Source organism: Natrix helvetica (assembly GCF_964273705.1).
Source record: "Natrix helvetica genome assembly, chromosome: 5".
Lineage (NCBI taxonomy): Eukaryota > Metazoa > Chordata > Lepidosauria > Squamata > Natricidae > Natrix > Natrix helvetica.
In genome coordinates this window covers 4,475,614-4,488,139 of record NC_138551.1, presented here as the reverse complement: position 1 = coordinate 4,488,139, position 12,526 = coordinate 4,475,614, and the positions used below count along the sequence as shown (strand labels likewise).

The window sequence follows — 12,526 nt, the reverse complement described above, 5'->3', positions numbered from 1 at the left end:
GGAAAAGAAACATCTGGATTAGAGAGGATATGGATTTTTGAGAGAGAAAAAGAACAGGAGTCAAAAAACGACATGCAAGTGGATTTATCTGGAGATGAATTAAAGATGTACAGGTCCCCCTCGCCTTACGACCACCATGGAGCCCAAAATCTCTGTCCTTAAGTGGGACAGTTGTTAAGTGAATGTTGGCCCATGTTCCAACCTTCCTGTCCGTGGTTGTTAAGCGAGTCACTGCAGCTGTTAAGTTAGTAACACAGTTGTCTGGGGAATCCGGCCACCCAGTTGACTTGGCTCGTTAGAAGGCCGCAAAAGGGGGGAATGGCGTGACCCCGGGACACCGACACCGTCGTAAATATGAGTTAGTTGCCTAATGTCCGTATTTTGACCAGGTGACCGCAGGGACATGAAAAACGGGTATAAGTCACCTTTTACAGTGCTGTTGTTAAGTGAATCACTGCAATTGTTAAGTGAATCACATCCACTTACAGATTAACAGAGTTGGCAGGGACCTTGGAGGTCATCTAGTCCAACCCCCCGCCCAAGCAGGAGACCCTACACCATTTCTTGACAGAGGGCAGTCCAGTCTCTTCTGGAAAGCTTCCAGGGATGAAGCTCCCACAACTTCTGAAGGCAACTTCTGTTCCATTGAATATAGAACAACAGAGTTGGAAGGGACCTTGGAGGTCATCTAGTCCAACCCCCCGCCCAAGCAGGAGACCTTATTCCATTTCTGACAGATGGCAGTCCAGTCTCTTCTTGAAAGCTTCCAGTGATGAAGCTCCCACAATTTCTGAAGGCAACTTCTGCTTTATTGGGTTGACAATTCTGTCAGAAAATTCCTCCTTATTTCTAGGTTGAATCTCCCCTTGGTCAGTTTCCATCCATTATTATTCCTTGTCTGGCCTTTGGGTGCCTTTGGAAAATAGCTTGACCCCCCTCCTCTCTGGGGCAGCCCCTCAAATATTGGAAGATGCTCTCCTGTCTCCCCTGGTCCTTCTCTTCCCTAGACAAGCCAGGCCAGGTTCCTGCAACCGTTCATCGTAGGTTTTAGCCTCCAGTCCCCTCATCATCTTCTCTGCCCTAGAGTCTGAAAAACTTTTTTTATAACAAACTTTTATCAAACGTTATAAGTGAGAAACATTTGTTATACCTTATTGTTGATACCTTAAACATTTGTCTCAGGCCTTATTGAGATGAATTTAGACACGGATGTCACTCCATTATACAGAGAATCTAACAAAAATGATGAGAAAGTTTAATACATTGCAAAATTTGAGCGTTCACATTTCCAAAGTAGCTCTTCTTAAAAAAAATCAAATTCGGGAGGAAAAAAAGTTTTCTGCTGAACCTCTCAAACAAACAGAAGGACACGGGAGGAGAAGGGAAAAAAACACTCTGCTGCTCCCAATTCCGGTGATGTCAGCACCAGCGAACAGGTGCTCCGGAGAAAATCGGGCGTCCGTCATGCCAAATCGGAGCCAAGGCGGTTTAGAAGTGGCTAGAGGAAACACGGATGGGTACTTTCCCATCATGAGGCTCCTGCAGAGGGAAATGTACTTTTCCCCTAACAACACCTCTAGGGCTGAAGGATCCAGAAATATTTTATTTTCTAGCAACGTTTATACAGGGCCTGTGCCGCTCGGATCCTTTTACAGCCACGCTGTCCTCTGTCAGGACGAGTCGAATCTCTGCAGCCAGAAAAGATCAACAGCTGGTTCGAGGCTGCCTCCCATGATCCGATGCCGAAAAATTGCAAAGCTTGTTGGACGAAATCGCTCAGTCTGCAAACCAGATTTTCGGCTTTTTTTACTGTCCCGTCCCACCCGCCCCCTGCAGTAATCCCACCGCAGAGTTACATCACTTGGCACCCCGGTTGGGACGTGCCAAGAGGTGACACAAAAGGCAGTTTCTTTGCCCTGGTTTGTGCTTTGCCTTATGCCACTCCAGGAAATTAAAACTGGCAGGGCCTTGGAGTTCGGTCGACATGCTGGAAGAAATGATCTCGGCTTCACGTTGCGGCTTTTGGCGAGGAACAGATTTCGGTTAATGGGACAGGGCTTAACGGATTCATTCACCTGTTCCTCCAGCTTGCTTAGGAATTTTTCTCTCTCCAACTTGCCGCAGCAAAGCTGCGAGGGGCAGCCGAAGTCTCCCCGTTTCCCCAGTTACTGGGAATGTGGCTGGACAGTTCTTGACAGAGAACAAATCAGAATAACAAGAGTTGGAAGGGAACTTGGAGGTCTTCTAGTCCAACCCCCAGCTCAGGCAGAAAACCCTATACCTGTCCAGTCTCTTAAAAACTTCCAGCATTGGAACATTGACAACTTCTATCTCTCTATCCATCTCTATAATCTATCTATCTATTATTATCATCTATCTATCATCTATCTCTTTCTATCTATCTATCATCTATCTATCTATCTATCTATCTATCTATCTATCTATCTATCTCCATCCATCAATATCATCTATCTATTATTGTCATCTATCTATCTATATCCATCCATCCATCTCTATCATCTATTTATCTATCTATCATCTATCTATCTATCTATCTATCTATCTATCTATCTATCTATCTATCTATCATCTATCTATCTATTAACTATAATCTACTGTATCTATCATCTATCTATCTTTCTATCAATCATCAATCTATCTATATCCATCCATCCATCCATCTCTATCATCTATCTATCTATTAACTATCATCTATCTATCTATCTATCATCTATCTATCTCTATCTTTCTATCAATCATCTATCTATCTATCATCTATCTATATCTATCTTTCTATCAATCATCTATTAACTATCATCTATCTATCTATCATTAACTATCATCTATCTGTCTGTCTATCTACCTATCATCTATCTATCTATCTATCTATCTATCTATCTATCTATCTATCTATCTATCTATCTATATCCATCCATCTATCTTTATCATTTATCTATTATCATCATCTATCTATCTATCTATCTATCTACCTACCTACCGATCATCTATCTCTATCATCTATCTATCTATCTATCTATCTATCTATCTATCTATCTATCTATCTATCTATCTATCTATCATCTATCATCTATCATCTCTATATATATATCATCTATCTATCTATCATCATCTCTCTCTCTCTCTCTCATCTATCTATCTATCTATCTATCTATCTATCTATCTATCTATCATCTCTCTCTCTCTCATCTATCTCTCTATCTATCTATCATCTCTCTCTCTCTATCATCTATCTATCTATCTAATCTATCTATCTATCTATCTATCTATCTATCTATATCTATCTATCTATCTATCTATCTATCTATCTATCTATCTCTATCTATCTATCTATCTATCTAATCTATCTATCTAATCTATCTATCTATCTATCTATCTATCTATCTATCTATCTATCTATCTATCAGAATAGAGCTGGAAGGGAGGAGATTAGACAGCCATTTGTCTGACGTGGTAGAGGGCCTCCTCCTTGAGCAGGGGGTTCGACCTCCAAAGTATCTTCCTGCAATTCTGTGATTCTGGATGGAAGGGAAGTCGTGAGTGCTCCAATAAGGGAGGTTTTTAAGATGAAATTGTACAGCCATTTGTCTGCAATGGTCTAGGGTCCCCTACTAGAGTTGGACAAGAAGACCTCCTGATACGATTCTGACATAGGTAAACATGATATGTGGCAGGCAGAAGAATGGGTGGGTGGGTGGGTGGATGGAACTGCTTGCCACCAGAAGTTGTGGGTGCTCCAACACTGGAGGTTACTAAGAAGAGACCGGACAGCCATTTGTCTGAAATGGTATAGGGCCGGGATGGCGAAACCCGGAGTCATTTGTCAGGGCACGCAAGGCATTTCCCTGTCAGATGGCCAGTTCGCATGCAAGCACTGGCCAGTTGACTTTAAGCTTTTTTTGAAGCCATTTTTCGCCCTCCCCAGGCCCCAGAGGCTTTATAGGAGCCTGGGGAGGGCAAAAACAGCCTCCCTGCCCCCCTGAAGCCTTCCGGAAACTTCAGGAGCTTCCCTGAAGACTCCGGAGCGCAAAAAACTGGCCCTACGGTCAAAATGGAAGTTTAGGAACGGACTTCCGGTTTGCTTGTAGGGTCCTTTTTAATTGTCCGGAGCCTTCAGGGAGGCCTCCGGAAGGCCCCTGAAGGTGCCGGGGGACTTAAACCAGCCCTCTGAGCAAATTGGAAGTCCATTCTTGAATTTCCGGTTTGCCCGTAGGGCCGGTTTTTTGCGCTTCAGGAAGCTCCCTGGAGGCCCCTCGGAGGCTGTTTTCGCTTTCTCCAGGCTCCTACAAAGCCTCTGGAGCCTGGGAAGGGCGAAGAAAGCATGCAAAAATGGGGGGGTCACGCCTGTCATGCACGCATGCGCGCTGGGGGGGGTCACGCATTGCATTATGGGTGCGGCATGCCCGCACACGACCCCCTTGCGCTCTCCCCGCGCACGAGTCCAAAAAGGTTCACCATCGCTGGAAGAGGGTCTCCTGCTTGAGCAGGGGGTTGGACTAGAGGACCTCCAAGGTCCCTTCCAACTCGGTTATTCTAAAGATAAACTCAAAGAAGTTATTTTGCCCTCATGATTAACCTTACATGCTAGGCTCCTGTGTCTGATATTCCCAGGTCGGCAAACTCCTCTAGCAGAGTATCCTCTCAACCTGAAGTGCCTGAGTCACAGTTCAATGGAAGGGTAAAAGCTGCTTAAGGAGGCCCTTAATTCCCAGCATGGCAGCGTTTCTCAACCTTTTTGGTGCTTTGGAAAATCGGTTGAAAACTTCCCCCCACACACACCCCTCTTCTTTGGGGCAGCCCCTCCGATGTGGCAACATCGCTCCTTCAGGTGCTTTTTGCAAAAAGCAGCTGGACTTTCTGGGATTTTTTTTCCTGGAAAAAAAAAGTTTCCCCTCCTTATCCAAGCAGCCTCTTCAAGAGCAACCAGCCTGCCTCCCCCCCCCCCAGAAGACCTGTAGATTGTGGGGGGTCAGAAGGAGGGTTGAGGAAATAGCTACGGAGCCCCTCACATCCTGGACATAAAAGTCCTGGTCCAACTCCTCCCCTCGGGATGGTGGAATTCCATGCCAAAACCACCAGACACGAAGACAGTAGTTGATTTCCCCTGGGGCCATCACTCTGCTGAACACCTAATCCTCATAATATTGTTTTATGCCTAAGGATGTTTGCCCACCTCGCATGGCTGTATCACTGCTATCCTTCTCATCCTTTCCACTTCCTTCTCCTAATGCCATCATGAGTGTTATTATTATTACTAATCTGTTGTTTTGAATGTACACTAACAGCTTTTGCACCAGAGGCAATTTTCTTGAGGGTATTATTGTTATAATTATTATATCTTCTTCTTCTTCTTCTTCTTCTTCTTCTTCTTCTTCTTCTTCTTCTTCTTCTTCTTCTTCTTCTTCTTCTTCTTCTTCTTCTTCTTCTTCTTCTTCTTCTCCTCCTCCTCCTCCTCCTCCTCCTCCTCTTTTCCTTCTCCTCCTCTTCCTCTCCCTTCTCCTCCTCCTTCCTACTCCTCTTTCTCCTCCTCTTCATCTTGTCCTTCTCCTCCTCCTCCTTCTCCTCTTTCCTTTTCACTTCCTCCTTCCTCCTCCTCTCTTCCTCCTCCTCCTCTTCCTCCATCTCTTCTTCTCCTTCCCCTTCCTCCTTCTCTTCTCCTTCTCCTCCTCCTCCTACTTCCTCCTCCTCCTCTTCTCCTCCATCTCCTCTTCCTTCTCCTCCTCTTCCTCCTTCTTTCCTCCTCCTCCTCCGCTTCCTCCACCTCCTCCTCTTCTCCTTCTCTTTCTTCCACTGCATGATGAAGTCCTGCTTGTTTCCAACCCATGCGGTCGTGAGCTTTCTTTTGCCAACTGGGCCCGCCATACTTGCCGATGTCATCCATCCATCTTCTTTCGGGTCTTTTTGGTGGACGTTTTTGATCAAGCGGGATCCATTCTACGACTGCCTTGGGTCTAATCACATTTGGCCAAAGAAAGTATTCTAATTCTAAGAAGCCTCTTCAGTTCAGAAGCTGCTTCAGAAGAACTGAAGAAGCTTCTTGGATGAGGAAGGAAACGTTTTTTTTCAAGGGGGGGAAAAACCCCAAGAAGATCCAGGTCATCTCTTCCTCCTCCATCAATCCAGAGGCAGAGGGACATTCAACCCACGTGAGACCACCAACTGCTGGACTTTACAGGATTACTTACGGGGGAAGGGACGAAGGCATCGTGGTATTTCTTGGGGTTTATCCTTAGGGGTCCCTGAAGAGAAAGGGGAAAAAAAGAGAAACATTGAAATTAGATTTCAGCAAAGAAGTCGCTTTAAGGGGTCACCAACTTTTCGGACCTCAGGGATCACTAAATTCATAGTTTTAAATCCTGCAGACCACTAATATGATCTGCCTAGTGACCAGCTGAGTGGGCATGGCTAGGTGGTCATGTGACTGAGTGGGCGTGGTCAACTCGATGCCACTTAGGTTGAGGGCCTCTGCTCGCCCCTCCCCTCCCCTCCTTGCCTGCCCACCCCGGGCTCCTTAGGGCCCCAACAGGAAGCAGTTGCTGGAGCTGAGCAGCCCCCAGGAGAAAGAGTTGGCAAAACAGCTCAGTTCAAATTGGGTCTGACCAAGGAGGAGGCTCAGCAGAAGCACCTCACTGAGGACTAGGAGCATAGGCTTTCCAAGCAGAGGGAAGACCTGCGGGAGTGCAAGGTCCCGGCACCTGGAGGCTCACTGGGCTGAGATGGTCAGCCAGTTCCAGGCCATGATGCAGTCCCACTGGAACGAGGCCCTCTGGCTCTTCCCCACCAGTGGCTCTTCCCTCCAGCCTTCGCCCAAAGCCCCCCACCAGGAGGCTGAAGCAGACCCCAAGTGGGAATTTCTGCCCCCCTCCGACCCCCACAAAAAGAACCCCAAGGGGGAGACTCTCTGCAGCCACACAAGCGTTCATTGCACGTATCCATCCCAGGGGCCGTAGTTTGAGGACCCCTGATTTAGTGCAATATAAAAAATGCAAATAATTTTTCTGCGGATCACAGAGAGAGGGAGGGAGAGATGAGAGAGAGGGCGGGAGGGAGAAGGAAAGGGGGAGAGAGAGGGAGAGACAGAGAGAGAGAGAAAGAGGGAGAGATAGAAACAGAGAGAGAGAGACAGGATTGATCTCCTGTCTTCAAAAGCAGATGGGACCTATAATCCTATTTACCCATTTTCACGCTGTGATGTCATATCTGGAGCCAGCCGTCCTCCCCATCTGCAGGGAACAACTGTTGGCACATGGTGCGTCGAGGGCCAGGGCTCTCTCTCTCTCTCCAGAATCTCATGATGTCACCCACCACTTTGCAATCCTTCACACACACACAAATGACCGCTAGATTTGTCAGGAAAAGGGGCAACGGATTCCCTCCCAAAACATAGAGAGAGACACTATTGGAGGCCGGGGGAGGCTGAAGGATCTGGGCACGTTCAGGCTGAGTTAAAAACACAACACAACAGCTGTGTGCAGCTTGTCCTCGACTTACAACCGTTCATTGAGTGATCGGTCTTCCTGGTTTTTGAGCCAGCCCCTTTAAATTTCAGCGGATTTTTAAGAGAAAAGGGTTGTTTTTTTGCCTTTTGTGAAATTGTTTTCATTGGGTGCATCCTATTGAAGAATCTCCATCAATAAGTACAGGCAATCCCCAACTTGCAACAATTCGTTTAGTGACTGTTCAAAGTTAAAACGGCACCGAAAAAAGTGCCTTATGCACATTTCTCACGCTTACAACCTTTGTAGCATCCCCATGATCGTGTGATCAAAATTCAGACCCTTGGCCACTGGTTCATGCTTATGACAGTCGCAGTGTCCCAGGGTCGCGTGATCCCCTTTTGCGACCTTCTGACAAGCAAAGTCAACAGGGAAGCCAGAATCACTTAACAACCGTGTGTCAGGCCCACAGCCATCTTTTCTTTTGGGTCTTTGTCCTGCCACCCTTTCTATTATTCTACTATGCATTTTCTACTGGGGGGAAACGGGAGGGGGGGATTGTATGGAGTTAGAGGATATGCAGCCATAACAAAATTCTTTCCAGAAAGCCAAGGTCATCATTTGTCTTTGCACCTCTGCACCTGACCGGAACTGGATGGGGGTGGAACTGCCAGCATGGCAGTGGGAGATTGGACCATGGGATGGACTGGTGGGCATGGGGGCAAGATCTTGAACTTTCAACTGGGTGGGGGAAACCAGGAAGCTTTCAGATTCGGGTTTCCCCAGATGTGCCAACATGGCTCTCTTCATCAATTGGAACTTGAGCAATACTTTGCCTTGGAGTCTTTTTTGGATGCTATTTGGAACCATGTTCCTCATTTAACAACCTCCGTGGTTCACTTAAGCCAAGGGCAAGAAAGGTTGTAAAATGAGGCAAAACTCATTTAAGTTTTAACAACATACCATTTTGGAGCTCAACTTGTGTTCTTAAGTCAAGGACTGCCTGCATAGATGCAGTACACTAAATACATAAACATCTTTGTTCAGGGATTAATTCTAAATATTAGATTCCAACTTAGTTTCACCATTTGCCAGTTCAGGGTTTCTGGACCAGCTTTAAAAAATATTTTTCATTTTGGTTTTGTACATCATACTAGACAGCAGACTAAAAAGCAGAGACATCAACCTGCCAACAAAAGTGTGTCTAGTCAAGGCTGTGGTTTTCCCAGTTACAATGGATGGCTGTGAAGGTTGGACCGTAAGGAAGGCTGAGCGCCAAAGAATGGAGGCTTTTGAACTCTGGTGCTGGAGTCCTGCAAGGCCATCCAATCGGTCAGTGCTAGAGGAGATCCACCCTGGCTGCTCTTTAGAAGGCCAGATGCTGAAGAGGAGACTCAAGTACTTTTGGAATCTACCTAATGAGAAAGAAGGACTCCCTGGAGAAGAGCCCAATGCTGGGAATGATGGAGGGCAAAAGAAGGAGATGGCAGAGAATGAGGTGGCTGGATGGAGTCAACGAAGCAGTCGGCGTGAGCTTAAATGGGTTTCAGAGGAAGGTAGAGGGCAGAAAGGCCTGGAGAAATGTTGTCCATGGAGTCACGAAGGGTCGGACACTACTTCGCAACTCACAACAACTAAGTATCTATCATCTATCTATCTATCTATCTATCTATCTATCTATCTATCTATCTATCTATCTATCTATCTATCTATCATCTATCTCAAGTACTTTGGCCACCTAATGAGAAGGAAGGACTCCCTGGAGAAGAACCCAATATTGGGAAAGATGGAAGGCAATAGAAGAAGGACGACAGAGAAGGAGGTGGCTGGATGGAGTCACCGAAGCAGTCGGCATGAGCTTTAATGGACTTCAGAGGATGGTAGAGGACAGGAAGGCCTGGAGGAAAGTTGTCCATGGGGTCGCGATGGGTCAGACGCCATTTTGCAACTAACGACAAAGCTTTTTTATTTTGCGCACAAACATTTCCCTCACCTGGATCAGCGTTTTTCTCTTCAGACCGTCCGACACGTCTTCCTTTGACATGTAAGCCTCAAATATTTTCTTTCGGGCACGAGTTCCTTTGTTCCAGTTCTTCCTCTCTCCTGGAGTCAAGCAAGCCGCGTAGGAGCCTCCTGAAAGCAAAGTCACCGTCAATGGCCTATTCGTTTAGAAGAATGCAAGGTAACGACTTTACAAAGCTTAAGAATGCAATTCAGTCATCCTCGCGCTTTTAGAAGAAGCTGAAAGTCGGTAAAAATTTCTTAGTTACCCAGGTCAGGGTTGTCCCAAAGGTGCTCTTTCCAGGACTTTCTTGTTTTTCTTTGAAGACGTTTCACTTCTCATCCAAGAAGCTTCTTCAGCTCTGATTTGGATGGTGGGGAATGGAAGGATTGATACTCCTTGCAGACAGCTGGTCATTTGCATCTTTTTTAGAGGGTCGTTGAGGCCACTTGGAGATTTATCTGTGTCCTCAGGGTCACCTGAGTAGTGCTAATGGTTCCTGTAGTCTGCAATTTTTCCCTCTGGAAATCCATCCCTCCTCCCACCCCATTCCAAGGGTGTTCATCCCAAATTGTATGGCTAAAAGATAAGCCTCCAAGTAGTCTCAATGACCCTCTAAAACGATGCAAATGACCAGCTGTCTGCAAGGAATTTAAATCCTTCAATTCCCCCACCATCCGGTAAGAGCTGAAGAAGCTTCTTGGATGAGAAGCGAAACACTGAAAGCATGAAAACGCACCTTTGAGACAACTAGCATGACTGAGAATCTCTACAGACTTTTAGCCATACAATTTGGGATGAAGACGCTTGGAATGGTGTGGGAGTAAGAATGGATTTCCAGATGAAAAATTGCAGACTACAGGAACTATTTGCACCAATCAGGTGACCCTGAGGACACAGATAAAACCTCCAAGTGGCCTCAACGACCCTCTAAAAGGATGCAAATGACCAGCTGTCTGCAAGGAATATCAATCCTTCCCTTCCCCACTATCCTCTCAGAGCTGAAGAAGCTTCTTGGATGAGAAGCGAAACGTCTTCAAAAGAAAAAACAAGAAAGTCCAGTTGCCTCCTGAAAAAGTTTCAGAAGAAGCCAACAAACCATAGAGGCTTCTCCTGCATGTCACGGTAAGCCACGTTTTTCTTAACCGTGATTTGTTGAATAAACGCAATGATTTATTTATTCTGTCATTTCATTGACAGGTAGCCCTAGACTTACAACGGCTCATTTAGTGATTGTTTAAGGTTACAACAGTCCTGAAAAAAAGTGAGTGATGACCGTTTTTTCCACACTTACGACCACTGAAGCATCCCTTTGGTCAGCTGATCAAAATACGGATGTTTGCAACTGGCTCATATTTATGACGGTTGCAGTATCTCCGAGTCATGTGATCTCCTTTAACGACCTTCTGACGAGCCAAGTCACTTACCCACTGTACTACTAACCTAACAACAGCAGTGGTTCACTTAACACAGGGGTGTCCAAACTTGGGAACTTTAAGACTTGTGGACTTCAATTCCCAGAATTCCCCAGCCAGCTATGCTGGCTGGGGAATTCTGGGAGTTGAAGTCCACAAGTCTTAAAGTTCTCAAGTTTGGACACCCCTGACCTAACCCCTGACCTTGCCTTCTTGGCAAGAAACAATTGTCTTGCTCAAGAACGGAAATGTGGGGTTCAATTGCAGTCGTAAGTTGAGGACCCATCATCATCATCATCTGGGCAACTGAATACAGGTAGCAGAGTATTTACTGGCCAGATGCCCTTCCCTGTCGCCAGTGCTGAGTTTTGTTCAGCAGATATATCCTCATCGTGCCCAGAGAGAGAAATAACTGCCTCTACCTAGGGTCGAACTCACAGCCTCCTGATTGTGAGGGGAAGTCGTAAGCTGAGGACTACCTGCGCAGAATTTCTCGCTGCCCTTTTTGGAGGGAAAACAATCCCTTTCCGTTTGCCCATTTTATATCTTCCGGAAATCAACTTTTAATTCACTTTCTGAAGCATTTCTCGCAGCATAAAAATTAAAGCGAAGGAGATAAAGAGCTTAAGAGAGAGAGAGAGAGAGAGAGATAAAAGGTTGACCAAAAAATCAATAAATGATGGAATTCTAGAAAGATTAAGAGATGATGGACAATGAGAAAATATATTAATAAAATGGGAAAATACCATAATCCGAGTAAGTGCAGTTTAGTAGATGGTAATTTAAGATTAGGTAATGTAATTGTATTATTAATATTAATAGTGCGTTAAAATATATTGTGCTCCCATGGATTGAATATTGTTAATAATTGGCGTTATTAGTAATCCCACACATTTGGAACATTGAAGCTATGGTGGAATAATGAGTGATTTTCATAATATTGAAGGCCAATACCTAGGAAGGAATAGCAAATATAGGGCACAAAGAAATGTTATTTATGTTTAAATGAATTTAATGGGGAAATGTAAAAGAAATATCAATGCAATGGCCACAAATTACGTATGTTTATTACTGGAAGATGAAATAAAAAAAAACTATAATTAAAAAAAAATTAAAGCGAAGGAATAGGAAGCCTTGGGATTCCAACCCAACACACCCAAGCCAACGTTTCTTAAAAGCGCCCCAAGACGGAGAGAAGCTTTCTAGAAAGAGACCATTTCTGCGGTGAAGACGTTCAACAGCTGCTTTTCCAAGGGCATAAAATGCTGGATTAGCTGAATAGAACAGTGGAAGGCGTCCCACCCCTGGGGGGCCGGTTGGGTGAGGGAAGATCAGAGAAGGACGAGGAGTCCAACAGCTGAGGAGAAAGTTCAGCCAAAGCCCCGAAGTTGGCAAGCCGAGCATGAAAAGACATGTGCAAACGGATCACCTCTCTGAGAAGGTGACTTGGTCCAACTTATGAGTCAGGCTGACTCTGGTGGCGGAGCTGAAACTTGGAACTAGGCCTAGATCCACCTGGATCCAAGACCTTCTTGGCTCTCTTCCTCAACTGCCCGGTGGTGTTAATAGACAGTTGAAGTCAACGTCAGGTTCTCGGACATCTGTCGGAAGCAATCCCTGAGGCTCAGCGTTGTTGATTTCAAGGGCTGCTCCAG

General features: G+C 45.5%; 1 protein-coding gene across 2 annotated transcripts in view; it reads right to left on the bottom strand.

Moving 5' to 3' along the window:
- Positions 1–12,526, bottom strand: part of DIS3L2 (DIS3 like 3'-5' exoribonuclease 2) — a 223,157-nt gene that overhangs the window by 174,912 nt on the left and 35,719 nt on the right. For both annotated transcript variants that reach the window (XM_081956034.1, XM_081956033.1), the window contains 2 exons: positions 9,448–9,587; positions 6,204–6,257 (listed from right to left, as the gene is read on the bottom strand). In XM_081956034.1, the coding sequence (XP_081812160.1) occupies positions 6,204–6,257; positions 9,448–9,587 (194 nt within the window). The remainder of the gene's footprint in view (positions 1–6,203; positions 6,258–9,447; positions 9,588–12,526) is intronic.